Genomic DNA, 22,235 nt, shown 5'->3' on the forward strand with positions numbered 1-22,235 from the left:
GGGCCGAAACCCTTCTTGACAGACTGATCGGGGGTGTGTAGGGGGTGGGTGGGGACAAGAAAGGGAAAAGGAGTGACAGTAGCCAGAAGGCTGGAGGGTGGGAGGAGTCAGCAGGGGACCTGAGGGAGGGGAGGAGACAGCAAGGACTAACAGAATTGGGAGAATTCGATGTTCATGCCCCGGGGGTGTAGACTCCCCAAACGGAATATGAGGTGCTGTTCCTCCAATTTCCGGTGCTGCTCGCTGTGGCCATGGAGGAGACCCAGGACAGAGAGGTCGGAGGCGGAGTGGGAGGGGGAGTTGAAGTGCTGAGCCACCGGGAGGTCAGCTTGGTTATTGCGGACCGAGCGGAGGTGTTCGGCGAAACGATCGCCCACCCTCCGCTTGGTCTCACCGATATAGATCTGCTGGCATCTAGAGCAACGGACGCAATAGATGAGGTTGGAAGAGATGCAGGTAAACCTCTGTCGCACCTGGAACGACTGCTTGGGTCCTTGAACGGAGTCGAGGGGGGAGGCAAAGGGATCTCCAGCATCTACAGCTACTTGTGTCTCTATGTAAGCATTTGATGATCTGGTGATGGAGGGAACTGGAATACAGCATTCCTCTTGCTTAAGACAACTGTTTGATTGTAAATTATTGTTAAGAGGTATTATCTGGTGTTCTTTGTTAATTCAGGTCAACATGGTGTCTGTGCATATCGGACGAAAATTCATTGTTCTCTCTGAAATATGACATCCAGCACAACTTGGGGCAGAAGTGTGTAGCTACACTGTGGAAGCCATTTTTGCATCCAGACAGCAACAACAGTAAATCAGTGACACTAACCTGATTTTTTTTGCTGAAGAAAACGTCCTTGTTTACAAAAAAAATGGGAAAAATTGCAAATAATACCATCCATCTATTTTAATGTTAGAACTTATGACAAGTTAAGTTTATTGTAAATTACTGTTCAATGAAATAATGATTTGCAACATTTTATAGCTTTCAAATAACTCACTGCTTGAAGGTTGAATCAAAATAATTAGTTGCTGGGAGATAAACACCTCCAAAGTACTTTTGCAAATGATGTAAGAAAAAACTATTTTAAAAAATGTAAGACATTTTAGAGGCAAGTAACAGTGGATGAAAACAAAAGTAATTCCTCAAATGCATTAAAAAATATAGCTTGCATTAATCTAGGTGCCTTCAGAACTACAGGAGTCTAAAATATTTTACCATCAATAATAATTGTTTTTACTTGCATCCTTTGGGGATTGTATGCATTTGTACATTGCAACAACCCTCCAAAATAGCAAAATCTTTAGTGTAAACCAGTATCTGCAGTACCTTCCTACACATTTTTACTGGTTATGTTGGTTTAAAGATATAAATATTGGATACATGAAGGGAACCCGTTATTCTATTTAAAATAGAAAAAATCAACATTATCCGGGAGGGTTGCCAAAGCCTCATTAATGACTACTTTGAAGACTGAATGCATTATAAGTCTGAAGAAGGGCCTCGACTTAAAACGTCACCTATTTATTTTCTTCAGAGATGCTGTCTGACCCACTGAGTTTCCAGGTTTTTATGTCTCTCTCCAGTTTAGACCATCATCTGCAGTTCCTTCCTACACATTATAGTATTCGCCCAGCATTATATTGACAGTCCAATAATGTGTTCATATCCTTAGAGTAAGGATTTGACCCTTGACCCCCAATTGAGAGACGAGGACTACACCATTGATTGAAGGCTGACTAAAATGTTGAAACGCACTTTCTTTTTATTGTCCATGACAATATTCATTTTTTCTTTCCAACAGACTAATGTACTTATGATATTGAAGATTAAATTTCCACAGGGAAACTTCACTGGAAAGACTAAAACCACTGTCTTCAATTTCCACCACAAACCCTGTTCCTCAACCATTGACTCCATTTGTTTTTTCTGAAAACTCTCGGAATCTAAGACATACTGTTCATGCCATCTTGGACCTCGATATGAACATGAGCCATCCTCATTATTCTATCCCTACCTACAAGAATACTTTGCCTTCCTACATGGGGATGGGTTATGGGGAGAAGGCAGGAGAATGAGGTTAGGAGTGATAGATCAGCCATGATTGAATGGTGGAGTAGACTTGATGGGCTGAATAGCCTAATGCTACTCCTATACCTTATGACCTTATATCTGCACCATCATCTGCAGACTTCCTCTGACATTAACCTTGGATCCCAATTGTTTTCATTAATTTTTCCAGTTGCTCCATCTCAACAAAATTCTCAGAAAACTTTTTTTTAAAGACAGTGACAGGTTTGTTAATTTGGAGGTCTATTAACCTACAAACCCAGAGGTGTGGTAGGGAACTCAAATCCTGCACAGTCACAGGGAGAATGTGCAAACCCCACACAGACAGCAACCGAGAACAAGATCGAACCCGGGTCTCTGACACTGAGGCAGCAGCTCCACTGCACTATGCCGCTCTTTATGCTGTTGATGTCCAGCTGTATCTCACTGCCCATTCTCTCAACCTCTCTGTACCTCTGTGCCATCAAGTGCTTCAGCCAATTACACATGACCAATTGGACTGTTCAAGGCATCTGGCACAAACAGTTCTTCCTCCTCTGCACCTACCCCTCTCACTCTCTAAGGATGCTTGATGCGTCCATGTTCACAAACATGTTTAGTCAAGTACACAGTGAGATGAATGTCTAAGCCTTGTATTGTATTGTATTGTATCACAGAGATAGGCTACTCCCATATGAGGAGGATTGCAAATTATTGCCACTCTTTCATCCCTCCTGCTGCTGAAATCCTGATGAAGGGTTAATTATTCCAGTTCTCCCCTGCTCAGTATCCAATCCTCGATAAACTTGAACTAATGCAAAATTCAGCTGCCTGCACCATAACCAACCCTACATTGCAGTCAACTAGTATCTATGTGCTTACTCAGCTCTATTGGCTTATGATCTAAAAACACAACATTTTCAAATTTTCATCCTCATGTGCAAAAATATTTGTTTGGTCACAGCTTTCCTTATGGCTATGACCTCCTCCAACACTAGAGAGCCTAAGAACTGCAGCTCCCCCATGTATACAGTCACAGCTTCCTTCATCCCACCAGGGTGGTCGGCATTCTGTGGCCTTTAAGAGCTTGAATTATCCCCACAAAACTCCATTGCTCTCTTCTCGTTCAAACCTACTTCATGTGACTAAGTTCTTAGTCATCCATCCTTTTATCTTAATGCCTTCTTTGCTCAGCGATGATTTTCGCTTGTTTTTGTGGGAAGCACTTTGGGATAATGCCGTGCATTAAAAAGGCTCAATCTATGGTATAAGTTGTTGATCTTTCATCAAAGTTCGTGAGAGGAAAAATGAATCTCTTGAAAACATGCTTAAGTCATAACATTATTGAGTGGAAAAGTTAATTTGAGCTGGAGAGGAGTTTTATTACTTGAGTAATGCAGTTTGAAAAATAAGATTCAGAATGATAAATATTTGAATAACAAACTTTAACTTCAGTTGGCAATCATTTGTTCTGTTGCCCACATGACATTTCTAGATTTCATTTAAAATTTCTAGTTGGCGTTGTCATTACCATGGGAATTGACATTAAATAAATCTATTTTCTAGATTCTAATTAGATATAATTTCAAACTAATTTCAATACTTGCGAGCAAACAATTTTTTAATAAGTCGCTCTGTTTTCTTTAATCAGTCATCATGGAGATCGAGATTCTTTAAGATTATTTTTTCTCACTGCTCTGTGATTAAAACTTCACTTTAACTGGAATGAAATACACTAATGATAATCTCCAGGTCCTTGTACATCACTCTAGAAATTCAACCATCACTTCCCTAAGTAATTCACCCTTGCACATTTGATATCATTACTGCAGAGTCATCACAGGACATTTACAAAACTCCTTTTGGGGGAATATGGAACCCAAAATACTGCAGATGCAAGAAATCTGAAGTAAAAACGTGTGAGAATATTCAGCAGATTAGACAACATCTGTGGAAAGAGAAACAGAGTTAATGTCTCAAGTCAGAACGACTTAAGTCTTATCTCTAATTATCTTTGCATAGTTGCTGCCTGACCTACATCCAGAATTTTCTGGCTTTATTCCTTTTGAAGTAATGTGGGAGAATTGAACCAAACTTCCCCCAGGCTGAGATTATCATGAGAACCAGGCTTTAAAACTGTAGTGCTTAATGGAGACTCCAAACAAAGTGTCCATGATGATTTTGAGGCTTTGAGCCTATCTCTCTAAACATGCCACCAAATCCCAACTCCAACCCATCATTCTTCCCTTGTCCAACAATCATCAGCCCTTGGTGTTCTGAATTACATTCACCATGACCACCTATAACTCTTTTGAGGCCACGTCCTGCCAAACCAATCCAATACCCCACTGATCCTTATCAACCAGGGACAAGATCTTTTGATTATCCATAAGCACAACATCTTTCTGTTGACCATTCTTTCCCCAAACCACTGTCTATCAAGAAGACCCTTCTCAGAGTCCCAACCCGGATTTGTAATACATTCAACAAACTCTTCCCACTCCATTGCACATTCACTTCCCAGCCTCTTACCTTGCTTACCAACATGATTCCAGTTCACTACCCTTAGTCTATGACCACCGACTAATTCTCTCTGTCCCTCTTCATTCCCATTTACCCACTCTCACTTAAATCCTCCATGTTGTTCTTGGTCCTGAGAACAACTTCTAAAAAAAAACGTGCAACCATTTATTTCAATTTGGGCCAAATGCCGCGGGAGTGTGATATCTCCGAAATTTGCAAGGATGGATCCATGACTGAAATAATCTTAAAACAAAGCATCAACGGCCATCAAACACACTCATTTGGGTGCACTTGAATGGGTGCCTAAGTAAAAGTATCTTAATAAATATGCACTGCCATGTTATACGAGTTCATTTCTCATAGGGGGCTTCAATTCAGATGTAAGTTGAAAGTTTAACAATACCATGCTGTCTCTTTCAATTCAATCAATACTTGAGAAGTAGGCAGCCATGTCACAAAGCACAATCAACTCCTACGTCCTTGTTTACAGACAACTTAATTTATTTTTCTTGGCAAGATAATTTCATTTTTCAGTCACAGCAGGAGTCAGCAAAATGTAATTTAGTACAGTGAGCTGGTACACGGTGCCCCAGCTGCAGTTCATGTTGAAAGCGGGGTCGTTAAGCTCTTTTGCATCTCAGACTCATGAAGCAAAACACATTTCACATATACCTGACATCAATATAAAATATGTCAGCAACATTGCTTGCCTATCCTGCCCGATCTAACAATGAAATGGCCTGTTGCCAGTGTCAAAATTGCGACACAAACGGAAGAAACAAAGGTCTCAGTATTTACCGCTACTGCGCTAACGTTAATCCCACTCGTCATTTAATTCCTGGGACACAGCCTGGTAACGTAATACACAAGATATAGACATGAAGAGCCCAGTCTGATGATCCAGAGATGCTGTTCAAATCCTAACACATGAAACTTTTATGTTCAGTTAATTAAATAGATTTTTGAGTTCAAGCCCTGGCACCAGGAATGTTGGAGGCTTTTTTTAATAAAAAGTTATTCCCATCTACCTGGGCTATCTCAATAGCAATTTCAGTCAGACTAATAAACATGGAGAAATAATTACCCATTTGAAGGGAAGCAGAGCTCCATTGCATGAACAAGCAAATGAACGCAGAAATGCTCAGCAGACTTTGACTTCATGAAGTTTCTAATTGTATTAATAAATTGTGATTAGTGTAAACACAAGGAACTGCAGATGCTGGTTTACAAAACAGCACAAAGTGCTGGAGTAACTCAGTGGTTCAGGCAGCATATCTTGAGAAATTGGGTACGTAACATAGAAACATACAAAATAGGTGCAAAATTTGGCCCTTCGAGCCAGCACCACCATTCATTGTGATCATGCCTGATCATCCACAATCAGTAACGCGTGCCTGCCTTCACCCCATATACCTTGATTCCGCTAGCCCCAGCCTAGAGCACTATCTAAATCTATTTTAAATTCATCCAGTGAATTGGCCTCTACTGCCTTCTGTGGCAGAGAATTCCACAAATTCACAACACCCTCGGTGAAAAAATTATTTCTCATCTGTTTTAAATGACCTCCTCTTTATTCTTAGACTGTGACCCCTGGTTCTGGACTCCCCCAATATTGGGAACAGTTTTCCGTCAGACAAAGGATCCCGACATTTCGGGTCGGGTTCCTTTGTCAGCTTAAGTGTAATAGGGGAAAGAAAGCTGGAAGAGAGGTGGGGATGGGACAAAGCATAACAAATGGTGGGTGGATACAGGTGAGTAGTGTTTGTGATTAGCAGATGGTTGGACAAAGGCCAGCGATGAAAAGACAAAAGGTGGTGAAGCTGTGGAGAACCGAAGTGTTAACTAAGAAGCCAGGAAGGAATATGGTGGAATGGGATGTGGGAAGTGAGAAATGGGTGGGCATTCAGGTGCGGCATAGGGAAGAAAGGGGGGGGGGGGGGGGGGGGGGGGGGGGGGGGGGGGGGGGGGAGGGGGGGAGGAGGGGGGGGGGGGGGGGGGGGGAGGGGGGAGAGTGGGGAGGGGGAGGGGTGTTGGTAATTAAATATTTACACCATTGGGTTGGAAGCAATCCAAGCGGAACATGAAGTGCTTTTCAACCAGTTTACATGTGGCCTGTCGATGGAGAAGGCCCAGGACAGAAGGGTCAGCATGGGAATGAGAAGACAAGTTAAAGTGGATGCGTGTGGGAGATCCGGCAGCCCTTGGAGTACTGTGCAAACAATTGGCGAAATGGTCACTTAGTCCACACTTTTTCTTGTCACTATAGAGGAGGCCACGTTGGGAACACTGAATGGAGTTGATGAAGTTGGAGGAGGTGCATGTGAACCTTTGTTTCACCTGGAAGGGCACATGCAAACTGGAGAAACAGCACCTCATATTCTGCTTCAGTAGCTAACAATCCAACAAATTCTCCAATTTTAGGAAACTAACATACCCACATCTCCCCATCCCCAACTTCTCCCCACACTTTTCCCTGTGCCTCACCTGGATGGACACCCATTTCTCATTTTCCACGTCTCCCACACCCTTCCATCTATATTCCTTTCTCTCGTCTCACATTTGATGGTCCCCCTATCCTTATCTCACACCTTTTGTCTTTTCACCTCTGGCCTTTGTCCAACCCATCTGCCAAACTAAACCACTCCCATCTGTATCCACCTATCACTTGCCAGGCTTTGTTTAATGTCCACCTCTCTTCCAGCTTTCTCTCCCCCCCAATACAATCAGCCTGAAGAAGGGTCCTGACTTGAAATGTCACCTATGCATTTTATCCAGAGGTGCTGCTTGACCCGCTGTTGTTCCAGCATGTTGTGTCTTAAATGTGTGCACTTAGTATTTGTCTATATTTCCCTTTTGTTCTGTATTGGTTCTTTTCTACTTCTGGCTTTTAATAGTGTATGTAAATACTATCCTTATGGATCTACTCTCCCCTAGTGAAAGATATATGTTGCCTTTACTTGCTCTGGCCACCATGTGATTTTAGATGTAGTATTCTGGTTGATCCTTAACTGATCTTTAAAATGGCCTACCGTGCCATTCAATTCAAGGCCAGTTTTTTAAGTTAAGAGGTACATCATGGAAACGGGCCCTTTGGCCCACCGAGTCCGCACAAACCATCTATTTCCCATTCATACTATTTCTATGTTTTCCCACTTTCTCATCCACTCCCTACACACTTGGGGACAATTTACAGAGGCCAATTAACCTACAAATCCGTACATCTTTGGCATGTGGGAGGAAACCAGAGCATCCAGAGGAAACCCACGCAGTCATTGGAAGAATGTGCAAACTCCACAAGACAGCACCCAAGATCAGGATCGAACCTGCTGTCTGGCACTGTGAGGCAGTAGCTTTACCAGCTGCACCTCACAGTGCAACCAGTGTCTCACAGGTTGAGGATTTATACAATATTCTTGTCAGTAATACTGCAAAACAGTTTACTCCTGTTTCAGATTACATTTTAAAAAATGCAAACTGTATGAAATACTAAGAGTGAATCAATTTATTAAATAAATTATTGAAAGATGTGACTTTTCAGCTTCAATGTCCATTAAAAGTGTTGATTTTATGAACAGGTCACCCAATAGGACAGAAAATGAGATTATTCACAATATATCTCCAACCTGTCATCCTGTCACTATAAGCTTCATTGCCGCATTAAATCTTACCTTTAATTTCTAAAAAGACTATTAAGAGATGATTTCCTGTTTCCAATTCTGAGTGCACCTTTTTGGCAGATTAAATGATTCCAACCAATTCACTGAAATGGTTGAAAAATTGTTTGCAGTGCTTACTAAAACCTTAAATATCTGTCAGTGAAATTCTTACTGACAATTGAAATTGGAACATTTTCTGTTTAGTTTAGTTTACTTTTGAAATACAGCGCTGAAACAGTCTCTTCAGACCACCGTGTCTGCACTGACCAGCGATCCTCGTACACTAGCACCATCCTACACACTAGGGACAACTTACAATTTTACCAAGCTAATTAACCTACCATGAGTGCATCTTCACTCTTATCCAATTTTGAAAGCAGCCATCTCTCACGTGCTTGGGAATTAATTTGTGATGAGGTGATTTGGATATGCTGCAACTGACAATTCCCATTTGTCTTTGTGATCATACCTGCTAAAAGTCATGGATAATGGTGATGATTCAAATGAAGTGACTGCATCCAAAGTATAATGATGCAAATGAAAAGATTTTCTATCAAAATTGTAAGCTGCACTCTTCCAATTAAGCCATTGCATTTAACTGTTCACTCTTGTTAAAGAACATTTATGTTCTTCCTGGACAAGATTGAAACAAGTTCCACCAAATTTGACATTGACATGATCTACTGTCAGCAAAATTCACGTGGAAGAAACCAAGATATGAAAAAAGAACAGTAGATTCAAAAGAACAGTGCTGCTGCCTAACAGTGTCAGAGACCTGGGTTAAATCCAGACTAGAGGTGCTGTCTGCACAGAGTTTGTACCTTCTCCCTGTGACTGCGTAGGTTTTCTCCGAGTGCTCCAGTTTTCTGCCACATTCCAAAGACGTACAGGGTTTTGGATGAATTGGCTTCGGTATGATTGTAAATTGGCCGTAGTGTGCAGGATAGTGCTAGTATCTGAGGTGATGCCTGGTCGACATGGACTGCGTGGGGCGAATGGCCTGATTCCGTGCTGTATCTCCAAAGTCTAAACTAAAAGTCCATTATTTTAATTTTTAATATCATTAGAGACCTTCATGAAGTCATAAGCCAAAAGTGTTTCCGCATTTAGTTAGAGACACAAGGAACTGCAGATGCTGGAATATTAAGAAAAACACAAAGTACTGGAATAACAACCTGAAATGTCACCTGTCTGTTCCATCCACAGTTGCGGACTGACCCGCTGAGTTCCTCCAACACTTTGTATTTTGCTCTTCATTTAGTTGCTTGGTTAGGTTTGGAATTTTCCTTCTGTCTAAATGGGAAATAAAATTCTCCATGTGCTGCCAGCATTGCTCAATAGCTGGGAATGCTTTTCATCGTTACCCATGCTGCTTCCATTGTTTATTTACATTGTTAAGTCAAAGAATGCGATGAACCCAACCTGTGTTGACAAAATCCTGGGAGGAAACATTTCCATTGCCACTTACTTTTCAAACATTAAAAACAAATTGATGACAGAAAAGGCCACCAGAAGTTGGTTTTTAACTTTAAAACCTCAGCTTTTCTGGGAGAAGCTTTTCTGTAGCGGTTACTTTCATGCTGCAGTCAATGCTCATTCTTACTGGTGCAAAACAACCTTTTGATTGAGTGTTCACTGATGCATATTTGCCAGCTTCATTTTTTTTTGTAGTTGATTCCGTGCCAAGAGGACACGACATTGGCAAAATTGACCTGGCCTGCCTTAGGTGCTGGTGATCCTGTTACTGACCAAGGGAAATTAGAGCACAAAAATTGACTATTTATCCTTTTGAGCTTCTCCCAACACTCATAAGGTCATAAAGAATAGGAGTAGAATTATGGCCCTGTCCCACTTAGGAAACCTGAACGGAAACCCCTGGAGACATTGCGCCCCACCCAAGGTTTCCGTGCAGTTCCCGGAGGCTGCAGGTGGTTGCCGGAGGTTGCAGGTAGTGGAAGCAGGTAGGGAGACTGACAAAAACCTCTGGGAACCTCCGGGAACCGCACGGAAACCTTGGGTGGGGCACAAAGTTTCCAGAGGTTTCCTTTCAAGTTTTCTAAGTGGGACAGGGGCATTAGGCTATTTGGCCCATCAAGTCTACTCCGCCATTAAATCATGGCTGATCTATCTCTCCCTCCTAACTCCATTCTCTTGTTTTCTCCCCATAGCCTCTGACACCTGTACTAATCAAGAATCTATCTCTCTCTGCCTTAAAAATATCCATTCACTTGTCCTCCACAACCTTCTGTGGCAAAGAATTCCACAGATTGTGCATGTGAACAGGCCCTTCAGTTCACCAAGTCTATGCCGACCATCGATCACTGGTTCACACTAGTTCACCGTTATCCCACTTTCACATCCACTCCCTACACACCTGCGAACAATCTACAGAGCAATCTACATACAATCTGCAACAAAAAAATTATTTTAGTTGCAGATTTCGAGCATTTGCAGTTCCTTTTTGCTTAGATTACTGGATGAATCAGTTTCACTGACTGCACTGCCTTTTCCTCCCTCCCTCTGCTCCTTGGACTGCCAGAAGATATTCCAGGATTCAAAATACAGGCATTGTAAGACTGTGAGAGAAGGTACTATGTGTAAGAAATTACATGTTGCCTATGAAGGCATACTAACTTGGCAGCATGCCTTAGCCGACAGATATTTTGTTTGAGGGCTTGGCACTGCTAAATACTCTGATGCTCGACCTCCATGATGCCGTGCATCACAGAATGGGCCTTGGGCACTCCATGCACTCAGAGGCCTTACCTTCAGGTGCTCCAATGTAAGGAAAATAAGTGACTGATGAGTCAGGGGCATTAGAGGACGAGGACACAGGGCAAGAGGTCAGGGTGAAGGGAAGGATTGGGCATCATTGGAGGGGAAACAGTAGGACCTAGGTGTCGAGTCTGGTTATTGAGGGAGGGAAACAGCTACCAGGGAGGGGGTTACAGGCTTTGGTGCAATGTTTTTGTGGATTGGGGGAGTAGAGATGTGATGGGGTGTAGGGGGAATATCAAGTTGATGGTTATGAACCAGGGATGTTGGGAGATTTTGGGATCCCAGTGAGGAGCTGCAGTGAGGGCTGAGTATGTAGTGAGGGAGTATTCCAGGAGTTGGACTCAGGGCCGGGGAGCTGCTCAGAGAGGTTTCCTTAAAAAACAAAAACCTATTTCTCCGTGGCCCAAAATCATGGAAGAAACTTCCAGGGATGCTCTGCGGTCAATGGGACATGTCTGTATGCACAAAATGTGTGGAAGAAAGAAAATCACATATTGCATGAACTTTACAGTTGGTCCCCATGTATTTCTTTCATCATCTTTCTTTAAATGCACCTGCGTCACATTGCATAAGTAAATGTTATACAGTCATAGCGTCATACCGCGTGGAAACAAGCCCTTCAGCCCAACTTGCCCACACCGGCCAACATGTCTCATCTGCACTAGTCCCACCTACCTGCGTTTGGCCCACATCCCTCTAAACCTGTCCTATCCATGTACCTGTCCAAATGTTTCTTAAACACTGCAATAGTTCCACAATCAACTACCTCCTCCAGTAGCTCTTTCCAGGCACCCATCACCCTTTGTGTGAAAAAGTTACCCCTCAGATTCCTAATAAATCTTTACCGCTTCACAATAGACCTATGTTCTCCGGTCCCGGTTCCCCAACTCTGGGCAAGAGACTACATCAATCCGATCTATTTCCTTGCATGATTTTGCATAAGATCATACAATTGTGCTGTCATACAATTTCTCAACTGAAAACCTTCCTCATTTAGACGGATGCATTTTAGCTTGAGTATTTAAACCCTCTATCAAACTGTATCCAGAACAATGATGGACCAGAGAAAATTATAATAACATCCTGCTGCAGGGGTTTCACTGCTTTACTATCGATTATACCATTGACTTCCCAGTCCCTAAATGGACTGTGAAATAATATTGCCATTGTTAACTTAGGTATCATAGGTATTTTGCATTTTTACATGGGCTATTTCGATTTATTTGCAAATAATGTTGAAGTGAAGAGCTCACATTCACACATTTGTTACTTGTGATGCACAGGGGGATTGATAAACTAACTTTTCCTTTAGGAATATAAACCATCATTAGCTAATGCCTTTAAACCATCATTAGCTAATGCCTTGATTCCATGCAGAATATTCAATACTTCAGATAACAGCATGAATGCATGATTATTAGATATTCAAATTTCATTCCCCCACCAATACAGACACTATCTGCAGTTTATTATGCTTCCACTGGATAACCCTTAAACCTTATTTTTGAAAATTTCTTAAAATCGATACATTTGACCAAAGCTTTAGTAACATCTTCCCAAATGTATTAATTTTTGGACTTATGTCAGTTTTTGCCTGATATAACATTTGGGAAGCATTTAAAAATATTTTGCTACATTTAAAAGTTCTACAAATTCAAGTTATGCTTAATGTTCCTTCCAAGCATACCATCGGTGTTAACTTGAGTAGTTCAGGGATGACCTGGTGAATGTGTCCAGTGGTAGGTTTATCAATAGAACAATGAACTGTTACCATAATGGTGGTAACATTCACGATTAAAATACCAATCACCTTGTTGGAAAAAAACTCCTGCAAGCAACCAGCATGGATTTGTGACAGCCTATCCAGGAATCTAATATTAATCTAATTAAACAATTAATCTCCTATTTTCTATGGAAAAATCAAGACCTCGGGCAGAGTCCAACTAGAAAACATGACCTTTGATCTGGGGATTTCACGGACTGAGCTAACACATCCCAATGAAGCTCACACCAGGGTCAAACCTTATTGACCTGGCCTCCTCAGCACAAGGTATAAAGCAGTGATGTTCAACGTGTAATCCTGATCTACTGATTCCAATGCGGCACTACTGGCACCTAAGAGTCCCACTAAATCAGTATACAACATTCAATGAATAGGTTAGTATGCTCACACAGTTAAATTCCTCTGTCAGTAGTTCAGGATTTATGAAGTGGGCTAAGATTATTTTAAATGATTTGTAATTTGAGGTTCGAAGTGGGTTTGGCAGGGGAAGCAGATCAAGTGTGCAATGGTCTTAATTATTGTGACATATGTCTCAAATAGTCTGGTCAAAGCTTATGCATACAGGCTATTAAAATAATACACTCCTGACCACTGAGCATATAAAAAAAGCTTATTTATGTTATTGGATAATAATGTATTCAACGTACTACAAAATTTACGTACTATAGACCTTGGTCACTGTGTATTTATTTTACCATACCAACAGGATTATAAAGCATGACCTACAGATCAGATATTCTGATCGTTGCTCTGATCTCCTTTCAGAACTCTACTATTTTCAGCTGTACTTTGTGATTGATAAAGCAAAACCTTACTTTTAACAATTGTGACACAATATGTAGTTATGGACATACATTGGAACCTTGATCACTAGAAGCAGATGTTAAGAAATGGTTAGTATGTTACATGTGATTTTCCATCACGGCTCTGACTCACTAAAATATATTTAATTTGATTAAATTAATTTTCAAGTGCTTTGCAAAGAAACTATTGGTTCCGATAATAAAGTAAATGAAGTCGGTAAAGGGTGGTCACAAAAACACATGGCACATGGTAAACTGGTCAAAATAAACCCTGGAACTGTATTTGATCTTATCCACCCAGAATACTAATCCATTTCCCATGCCTAGAATCCATGGTGCAGGGCACCATTAATAACAAAGTGTGAATGAGTTTAATTAAGATGCTCATGTTTTATAATTTAACATGGTGATGTTAAACTTCGGATTATAGTAATGTTCGTCAAAAATAAAGATATCTGAAAAGGGTATCCCCTGGAACTATACAAACTTTGGTCTAGTTCCTGAGGTTACATTTTGCTAAAAATGTTTGTAATTGATTTGGATGACAAATATATGGCAAATTAAGAGGGCCAGACATGAAGACATTGAAGTTAGCAACCACTGTCATGTTAATCAAGAGGAATCTAATATTTATACTAAATTATTCTGCATGAACAAATTAACCCTCTTTTATCCAAGTAGCCACTATTCTCTTTACTAGATGTATTCTTTGCAAAGATGGCTCTGTTCTGTTCATTGAAAATGAACTGCTTTTTAAATAATTCACTGTTAAACATTAACACATGGTACACAGTGCTGTGTGTTTGAAGCACACTGTGTTCATCTTCTGCAATCCAAGTTTGAGTTTAGTTCTTTAACCCTGAGAAAGGGGATAAAGTCTCCCTCTGCTCTCTCAGCTGTTCAGGTTTGAGAGTACAGTGTGTGCTGGCAGTCCCGATCCAAGCCGCACAACATCAAAGAGCTCAGCTCTGAGAAACACAAAAAAAACAGCCAGTGCACTGGAGGCATTGTGTTGGCAAGGTGGGAGAATGGATACAAGTTTTAGTAAGAGTATGAAGGAGGATCCTTGCACTAGTGAGACGTCTTGACTTTCAGATGCAATAATTTCCCTGGTATGGATTATGAAACATTCCCTTGTCATTACAAAAATTCAGCACAGGTCAGGAATTGATTTTGCATCTTGTAATGGCTACTTTGAGTGGTGCCTTTACTCATGGGTCATTAGGAGTTAATCATTGACTTTCAATTTGAAAAAAAAACCTGTTTTGTAATTTGGTACCTTTTCACTTCTCTCAATAGAAAAGCATGCATTCCTCCAGATTACAACAGTGGAAGTAAACCAGTATCACCACAGTTGCTCACTAACATCCCTCGACTGTGGTTGATGAAATGTAAGGGGGGCTGATATAAAATGCAATGAGTCAATCTGATGAACTGAATCCAAGCTTCACCAGATAACCAGTTAACTCAAGCCCTTTTGGACACGAGCGGAACTACTGAACATCAGTGGAAATGCAAAGATGTTTTGAGTTTTTTTGTTAAAAGGTACCTACCTATTCACTGCCAACCTCTCTCTTCCAGTCACTGGTATCATCAGTTCATGCAAAAAGGAGGAGCATAAACAACTGCCATAATTTCCAAAATGGTATTTCATACATGTACATAAATAATACACAGGAAAATGTTCCCCTTGCACAATACAATTCACTTCTTTTTTAAAAAAAAGGCCATTCTAACCCACGAGGCCCAAATAAGCTAGATTTTCTTTCAATAGACACTAATTGCAAGAATTATGTCCAGTTTATTCTAAGTGAGCCACAAGCCACCTTCTGGAAAATGGTGTAAAAATTGCAATCTCTCTGAAGTTGGTCTGATCTGATATTGAATACTCTGAGGTGAATTTGAAAATTGCAATATTCAACCAGATTTTCTTTAACATCAGAATCCAGGCTTAGAAGAGGGTAAACAATTATATCCACAGATCATAGTGAATGCATAAAAAAAAAGTCTGCTTCAGAATTTCATCCATTTTGCAGAACTCCCCTCAAAATGTAATGAAGCCAAAGACCCATTTGGATCCCTCTTGTTCATGCAACATTTGGTTCTCATTTTATTCTTAGAAAATGGAATTGTGAAAATATTGAAAATTCAATGGGCAGCACACACCCTCATTATTCTCTAAGTCTGTGCACTCTCAGTAATGATAAAGCACTGCTATTAGATGATAGGGCGTTACCATGTTTGGGTGCAATTCGTTTGTCATGTTGTTAATATTTATGCTGCACTTTGTGACCATAAATATATTTACCTTATTTGTACAGAACACCCTTGAAAATGTGCACTATAGATGACATGGCACACTGGAGAACATTAGCAGAAAACGTTAAACCATTCAGTGAAATATACCACTTATTACCAATACCAGTTTCCTTGTATAAATTACAGGATCACTGGACAAAAAAGGATATACTTTTAACATAAAATAATACGCATTCGCTTATAATTCTATACATATACATCAAAGTGTTCAATACAATCTTGATTGGATGCAAAATATATTAGATCAGATTTACCTGTTTTGACTTAAATCGAAGAACTTTTTTCTCTTACCTCCCAACACCATTCCAGCTTGATAGCACTTCCTGAGGCGACAGGCTGGACAGTTCTTCCTGCGAATTTTGTCAATGATGCAGTCATTTCTTCCTGCACATAGATATTTATGTTGCCCTGTAAATTAAAAGTTAGTTGATGTTATTATTTTGAAATCTAAGCATGCATTTATGAATATCAAAAGAAGAAAATGGGCATGAAGCAGACTACATTTAATAACAGGAAAAGTAAGAGTGGATATTTACTTGTCTTGCCTTCTCTGGAAATAAAAATTGAAACGGATAAGTTATTGTTACAGTGAGAATTTATAGAGAACAGGAAGGCACAGTGGCGCAGCGGTAGAGTTGCTGCCTTACAGCACTTTCAGTGCCAGAGTCCCGGGTTCGATCCCAATGACAGGTGATGTCTGTACGGAGTTTGTACCTTCTCCCCGTGACCGCATGCGTTTTCTCCGCGATCTTCTGTTTCCTCCCACACTCCGAAGACGTGCAGGTTTGTAGGTTGATTGGCTTTATATAAATGTAAATTGTCCCTAGTGTGTGTAGGATAGTGCTAATATGCGGGAGTCGCTGATTGGTGCATACTCGGTGGGCCGAAGAGCCTGTTCCCGCGCTGTATCTCAAAAAGCAAACAAAACGAAACATAAACCTTGTTTATTAGCAATATGATTTTTCCCCATGTAATTCCACTGATTGGAAAGAGGGTGAAAATTAGGCCAGAGAATCCTCCACCATTTGGGTAATACTACTGGATATGTGGGTGTGCACTCCAAAGGGAAAGGGGCGATTCTTAACTTCAGCACCCCTATGATAATGTGACAGAGCATTACAAAAATCTATAGGCAAAGACTTTGATGAAAATATCATTATTTACCCACATAACTGTTGACATTATTCCATTTAACTGTCAGCTACTCAGATAATTACTCAAATGCACATGTACCAATGTTGTGGGCAGGAGTTGACATCTCTCTGCTGACTGCACTGTAATGCTAGAATCCATGGGGAACTTAGGGGGAGAGTGTGAACAGGTAACAATTTATCTCGCTTTTGGTGGGGAATCTGTATGAACATCTTGTGCCTGCTCCATCCATTACAATGCTTGTGATTTATTTCAAGCTTCCAAGGTGAGTATTAGCTTAATTGCCTCTTGTTCAAATTTTTCAATACGGATGTTTTCAAACGTTTGTGCCTTTTTACATTTTTCTAAAATCTAGAGCGAACATTTTACAATTTTAATCGCTCTTAATAGATTTTGAATGTTGTCGAATATTTCTGAAATGCCAGAAATGTTTAGACAGAGATAGAAGGAACTCGGATCAGTTCAGTTTAGTTTATTGTCACGTGTACCGAGGCTCAGTGCAAAGCTTTTGTTGCAGATGATGGAATCCTGAGTAAAACAAAACGGTGGAGGAACTCAGCAGATCAGACAGCATCAATGGAGGGAACGGGCAGGTAATGATTTGGATGGGGACCCTTGTTCACACTGCAAACTCTTGTGGGAGGAACCATTCCAGGTATGTCCAGACTTTTTTGGAGGTAGGCAGCGAGGGAGGGTGGTTCAGTCCCGACTGCTAACCTTTCCCATGAATTCCATGAGGTGGAAATCAGATGAGTTCTGTAATGGGCAGATGAGCCACTCTTTGTGCTATTGAACATGCGCAGAGAACATGCATCTGCATTAAATCTGCTTTAAGGAAACTGTAATCTTCCCCAGTGGCAGTAAGTTATGCCAGCAGTTCCATCAAATCTGTATGCCCAGCTTCCCAGAGGTATTGGTCTTCAGGTGGGTATAAAGGAGCAACAGGTCTGGCCATACCACCAGTTATTTCTAGAAATCTCAATGATATTAAAAAATACAGCGTTAAAGAAGTGGTGGGTATCCTCTTAACATTACTAAAGTTTCACTGCGCAGAGTTTCAACTTTAGTTCGTGGCATTTAATGAGCCACACAGTCATGACGAGGTCATCCAATTTCAAAACTCAGCTCCTTGGAACTTAATAGAACAAACAGCATGCCTATGCAGGAAATATGCTGGAGTAACTCAGCAGGCAGCATCTCTGGAGAGATGGAATGGGTGACGTTCTGGATTGAGAACCTTCTTCAGGTAGAAAAACTGGGTAGGAACACTTTTTTTCCAATACATGGGCGCCATTGATAGTATTCAGCTGGCATTCAATACCTTGACTGAAAGTGATTCCATTTCACAGTGTTTAATTTAATTGCATGTGCTGGATGTGAGAGTTGGCAGGCAGATCATTCACTTGCTGTCATGGCGGCTTGCAAGTTTCACATCTCTGTTCACCACCAGAGATATCGGCCAGATACTCACTGCACACTCCAAATGTAGTTCATCAAACTACTGAGCTACTCAAAGACCAAGGAAATGTTTTATGACACCTTGCATGGGCGCTGCATGATTATACAAGAAATAAGCGGTGTTTCAGGTTTCTGCCTCATTATACAATTAATTAAAATTGAATTAATTAAATACTGCTGAAGCAGAGGCATTTCATCTTCTGATTAACAGAAAGAAGATGTCAGCCATCAATTTCCTCATCCTTGCAAGAGCATTCAGAAGAATGGGCAGGATAGTGACACAGTGGTAGAGTTGCAACCTTTCGGTGCCAGAGACACAGGTTTGATCCTGACCTTGGGTGCTGTCTGTGTGGAGTTTGCATGATCTCCCTATGATTCTGTGGGTTTTCTCCATGTGCTTCAGTTTCCTCCCACACCTCAAAGACTTGTGGGTTTGTACATTAATTTGCTTCAGTGAATTGTCCCTAGTTTCTAGGATTGAACTAGTTTGCAGGTGATCACTAGTCAGTGTGGAAATGGTGGAAAAGGCCTGTTTCCATGCTACATTTGTAAACTCAGAGACGTGCCACAGAGTAGCATATTTTTCCCCATAATATTTGACACAAACTATCAACATGTTGTTTTTGTGCAAAAAGAAAGGAAATAATTTGAATCCCCAAACCAGTGTTTTCACTCATTTGGAAAGTTAACATATACAAAATTTCCGAGGAGCACATTTTGGTTTTATTAGAGGTGAGATCGACAACTCATGACCAACCCACTCCCAGCGGATGTGCCCTTCAAACAAGTATTTTAGTGAAGCCATTTGTCTAAAGATCTTTTCTTTGCTGGGGTTGTCATTGGCTTCCTGACAGTACAGCAGCATAGGAAATCTGGCAGGTGAGTGTGAATTTGGACTGCTGATGGAAAAAATAAGGCCCTTTCAATGCTGAAGGGTCTGTGTTCCACATCTTAGCCTTCTAATTGCCTTGTTAACTTCCCCAATGCTGAGCCCAGCATGTTGCAACTCCAGAACCTCAACGTCCTGCACATTCACATCACAGGCTCCATGCAGTTTTTTTATCACCTGCGCACAATTTCCATAGGTTCCCCTCTTTATTATTCATCTGATCTCTCCCGTACAGCCTGTGGCCCAAAGACACATGGGTTTGTAGGGTTAGAGATAGATAAATAGGATAGGCATAACATGGAATTACTGAGAAAAGGTGATTGATGGTCTGCATGGACTCGGTGTCCTGAAGGGCCGGTTTCCATGCTGTACCTCTGAATTAACTGAAACTAAACCTACATTCACAACAATCAGCAATGTTTCAAATTGACTGGGTTTGGCTGAGAAATATAATTCCAAAAATGCAAATAAAATTCTATTATTAATTTTGGGGATGGGACGATTGCAAAACTTCACTTTCTTAAATGCCTGCGAGAAGGTAAGTGAGTCATGCAGTCGTCCCAGAGGAGATTTGCCCATTTCGCTTTTGGTTGGGCAGTTTCAGTATCTCTGCAATATTCAGCGGGAAAATCTGTTTTTCCATTCAAGGTCCCCCACTTAATTCCTTTCTGCCTCCCTGGAAACATCAGGATCATTACATGTGATATCCAGGTGTAACACGGTTATGGGGCCTATTTATTAATTTTCTCAGGATCTAGATGTAGCTGGTGAGGCCTGCTTTTACTGCCCATCTGTATCTGCCCTTGAGAAGGTGATGCTGACCAGCTTTCGATAATCACTCCACTCCTTCTGATTAAGATACTGACCGAGTACTATTGTGTAGGGAATTCCAGAATTTTGAGGTGTGACGCTGAATGACCGGTGTTATACTTCCTGGTCAGGATGCAATGTGTTTGTGCCTTAAGGTTCACAAATTCAAAGCATGCACACAGCCCATGGCCTTTCACAGAATGAGCCTTCATAAACATTCCTTAGCACACCAACCTCCCAAAGACATTCATGTGTACTATTTGTCTTCATTAAATCGTATCACCATACCCCAGTTTGAAAGTGTCAGGCTGTGTGCGCTTGGCTTTGGTGGCAGACCAACATGCATGCATCTGCTGGTAACTGGATATGCGTTTAGATAGCCTACAAGAATCTGACAACTTCTCCCATGTATTTGTCTGTTCTGTTCTGGGATATTTAATCCCACTACCCTCTGTTCCGACACTCTACTCAGTACATTTCTGCCAGACCACAGTCACGGCACATATCTCTGAGCTTGGGGAAGATTTTTCTAATGCTCCATGGGACTACAAACCCCCAAATCAAGTATATCCAATGGTAGCCTCCTTGAGATTATCTTTCTCTCAGCCCCAATCTCTTCTGTGTGATTGTCATTCACTAGCAGGATCGGAATACAATCCAGATTACCAGACTCACATATCTGTGTATTTACATGCATTAGTTGGCTGCTCAGGTAAGCTGATGCTTCCATTTGCATGTTCCTCTCTTTCTTCATATCTTGAGATCTCTCTCCATTTCAGACATTTAAAAAGGCATTTTAACAGATAAAATGTGTAGGGAAGAACTAAAGATGCTGGTTTACACCAAAGAATCTGAATCTGAAGATAGACACTACATGTTGGTGTCACCTGATTGATCAGGCAGCATCTCTGGAGAACAAATATGGATAGGAAGGATTTAGAGGACTGTGGGCCAATTTTAGGCTGAAATTGGAACTTCAGAAAATTATAAGAAAGTTGAGCAGTTTGTAATATGTTACAATAATTCAAGAGTTTACATACTGGGGAAGCCCGTGATGGGAAAAGAGACTAACATAGTGATGGGAAATTAAGGATGTTAGGAGAGGCAATAAAAATATTAAAATAAACATTGGATGTTGTAAACCAGGATGTGGGCCTTTATTGTACCCATTTGTTGGACAAATGGAAGAATGTTTTTCTAAATATCAGGAAACAGAAGGTTAAAGATAAATCTGGGGAGAAAAACAGGATTAAAAGGTTACTAAAACATTGATCATTGAGTTATTTAAAAATGTAAATACCGCATTTAACCATTGTGTCATGAGAATATAAAAAGACTGTGGGGGCTGTGAATCATTGAAGCACTTTGGGTTCTCTCAGAGTGTTTCCCAGTGTGTATTGTTAAGACCTTGAAACATAGAAACACCTGTTGTTTGAGAAACTCTCCGCTGCTCAACAAGATTATCTTTGTCTGGTCCTATCTGAGCTTTAATAATATTTTCTTATAGAAACTTACAAAATTCTTAAGGGGTTGGACAGGCTAGATGCAGGAAGATTGTTCCCGATGTTGGGGAAGTCCAGGACAAGAGGTCACAGCTTAAGGATAAGGGGGAAATCCTTTAAAACCGAGATGAGAAGAACTTTTTTCACACAGAGAGTGGTGAATCTCTGGAACTCTCTGCCACAGAGGGTAGTTGAGGCCAGTTCATTGGCGATATTTAAGAGGGAGCTAGATGTGGCCCTTGTGGCTAAGGGGATCAGGGGGTAAGGAGAGAAGGCAGGTACGGGATACTGAGTGGATGATCAGCCATGATCATATTGAATGGCGGTGCAGGCTCGAAGGGCCGAATGGCCTACTCCTGCACCTAATTTCTATGTTTCTATGTTTCTATGTTTAATTCAAAGGTCAATTGTGCGCAAGTGAAGGTCAGATTCAGTGCACAGTTAAACACAGAATTCCCTCAAACAAGGAGAAAGGGAATGAGACCAATGTGCCAACTTGGACTGCATAGACAA

The 22,235-nt window shown here is 40.9% G+C and overlaps 1 protein-coding gene across 1 annotated transcript in view; it reads right to left on the minus strand.

Moving 5' to 3' along the window:
* LOC129698283 (progesterone receptor-like) overlaps positions 1–22,235 on the minus strand; it is a 231,062-nt gene that overhangs the window by 78,031 nt on the left and 130,796 nt on the right. The window contains exon 4 of the mRNA XM_055637338.1: positions 16,203–16,319. Within this exon, the coding sequence (XP_055493313.1) occupies positions 16,203–16,319 (117 nt within the window). The remainder of the gene's footprint in view (positions 1–16,202; positions 16,320–22,235) is intronic.

This window comes from Leucoraja erinacea, chromosome 6 (genome assembly GCF_028641065.1).
Source record: "Leucoraja erinacea ecotype New England chromosome 6, Leri_hhj_1, whole genome shotgun sequence".
Taxonomy (NCBI): domain Eukaryota; kingdom Metazoa; phylum Chordata; class Chondrichthyes; order Rajiformes; family Rajidae; genus Leucoraja; species Leucoraja erinaceus.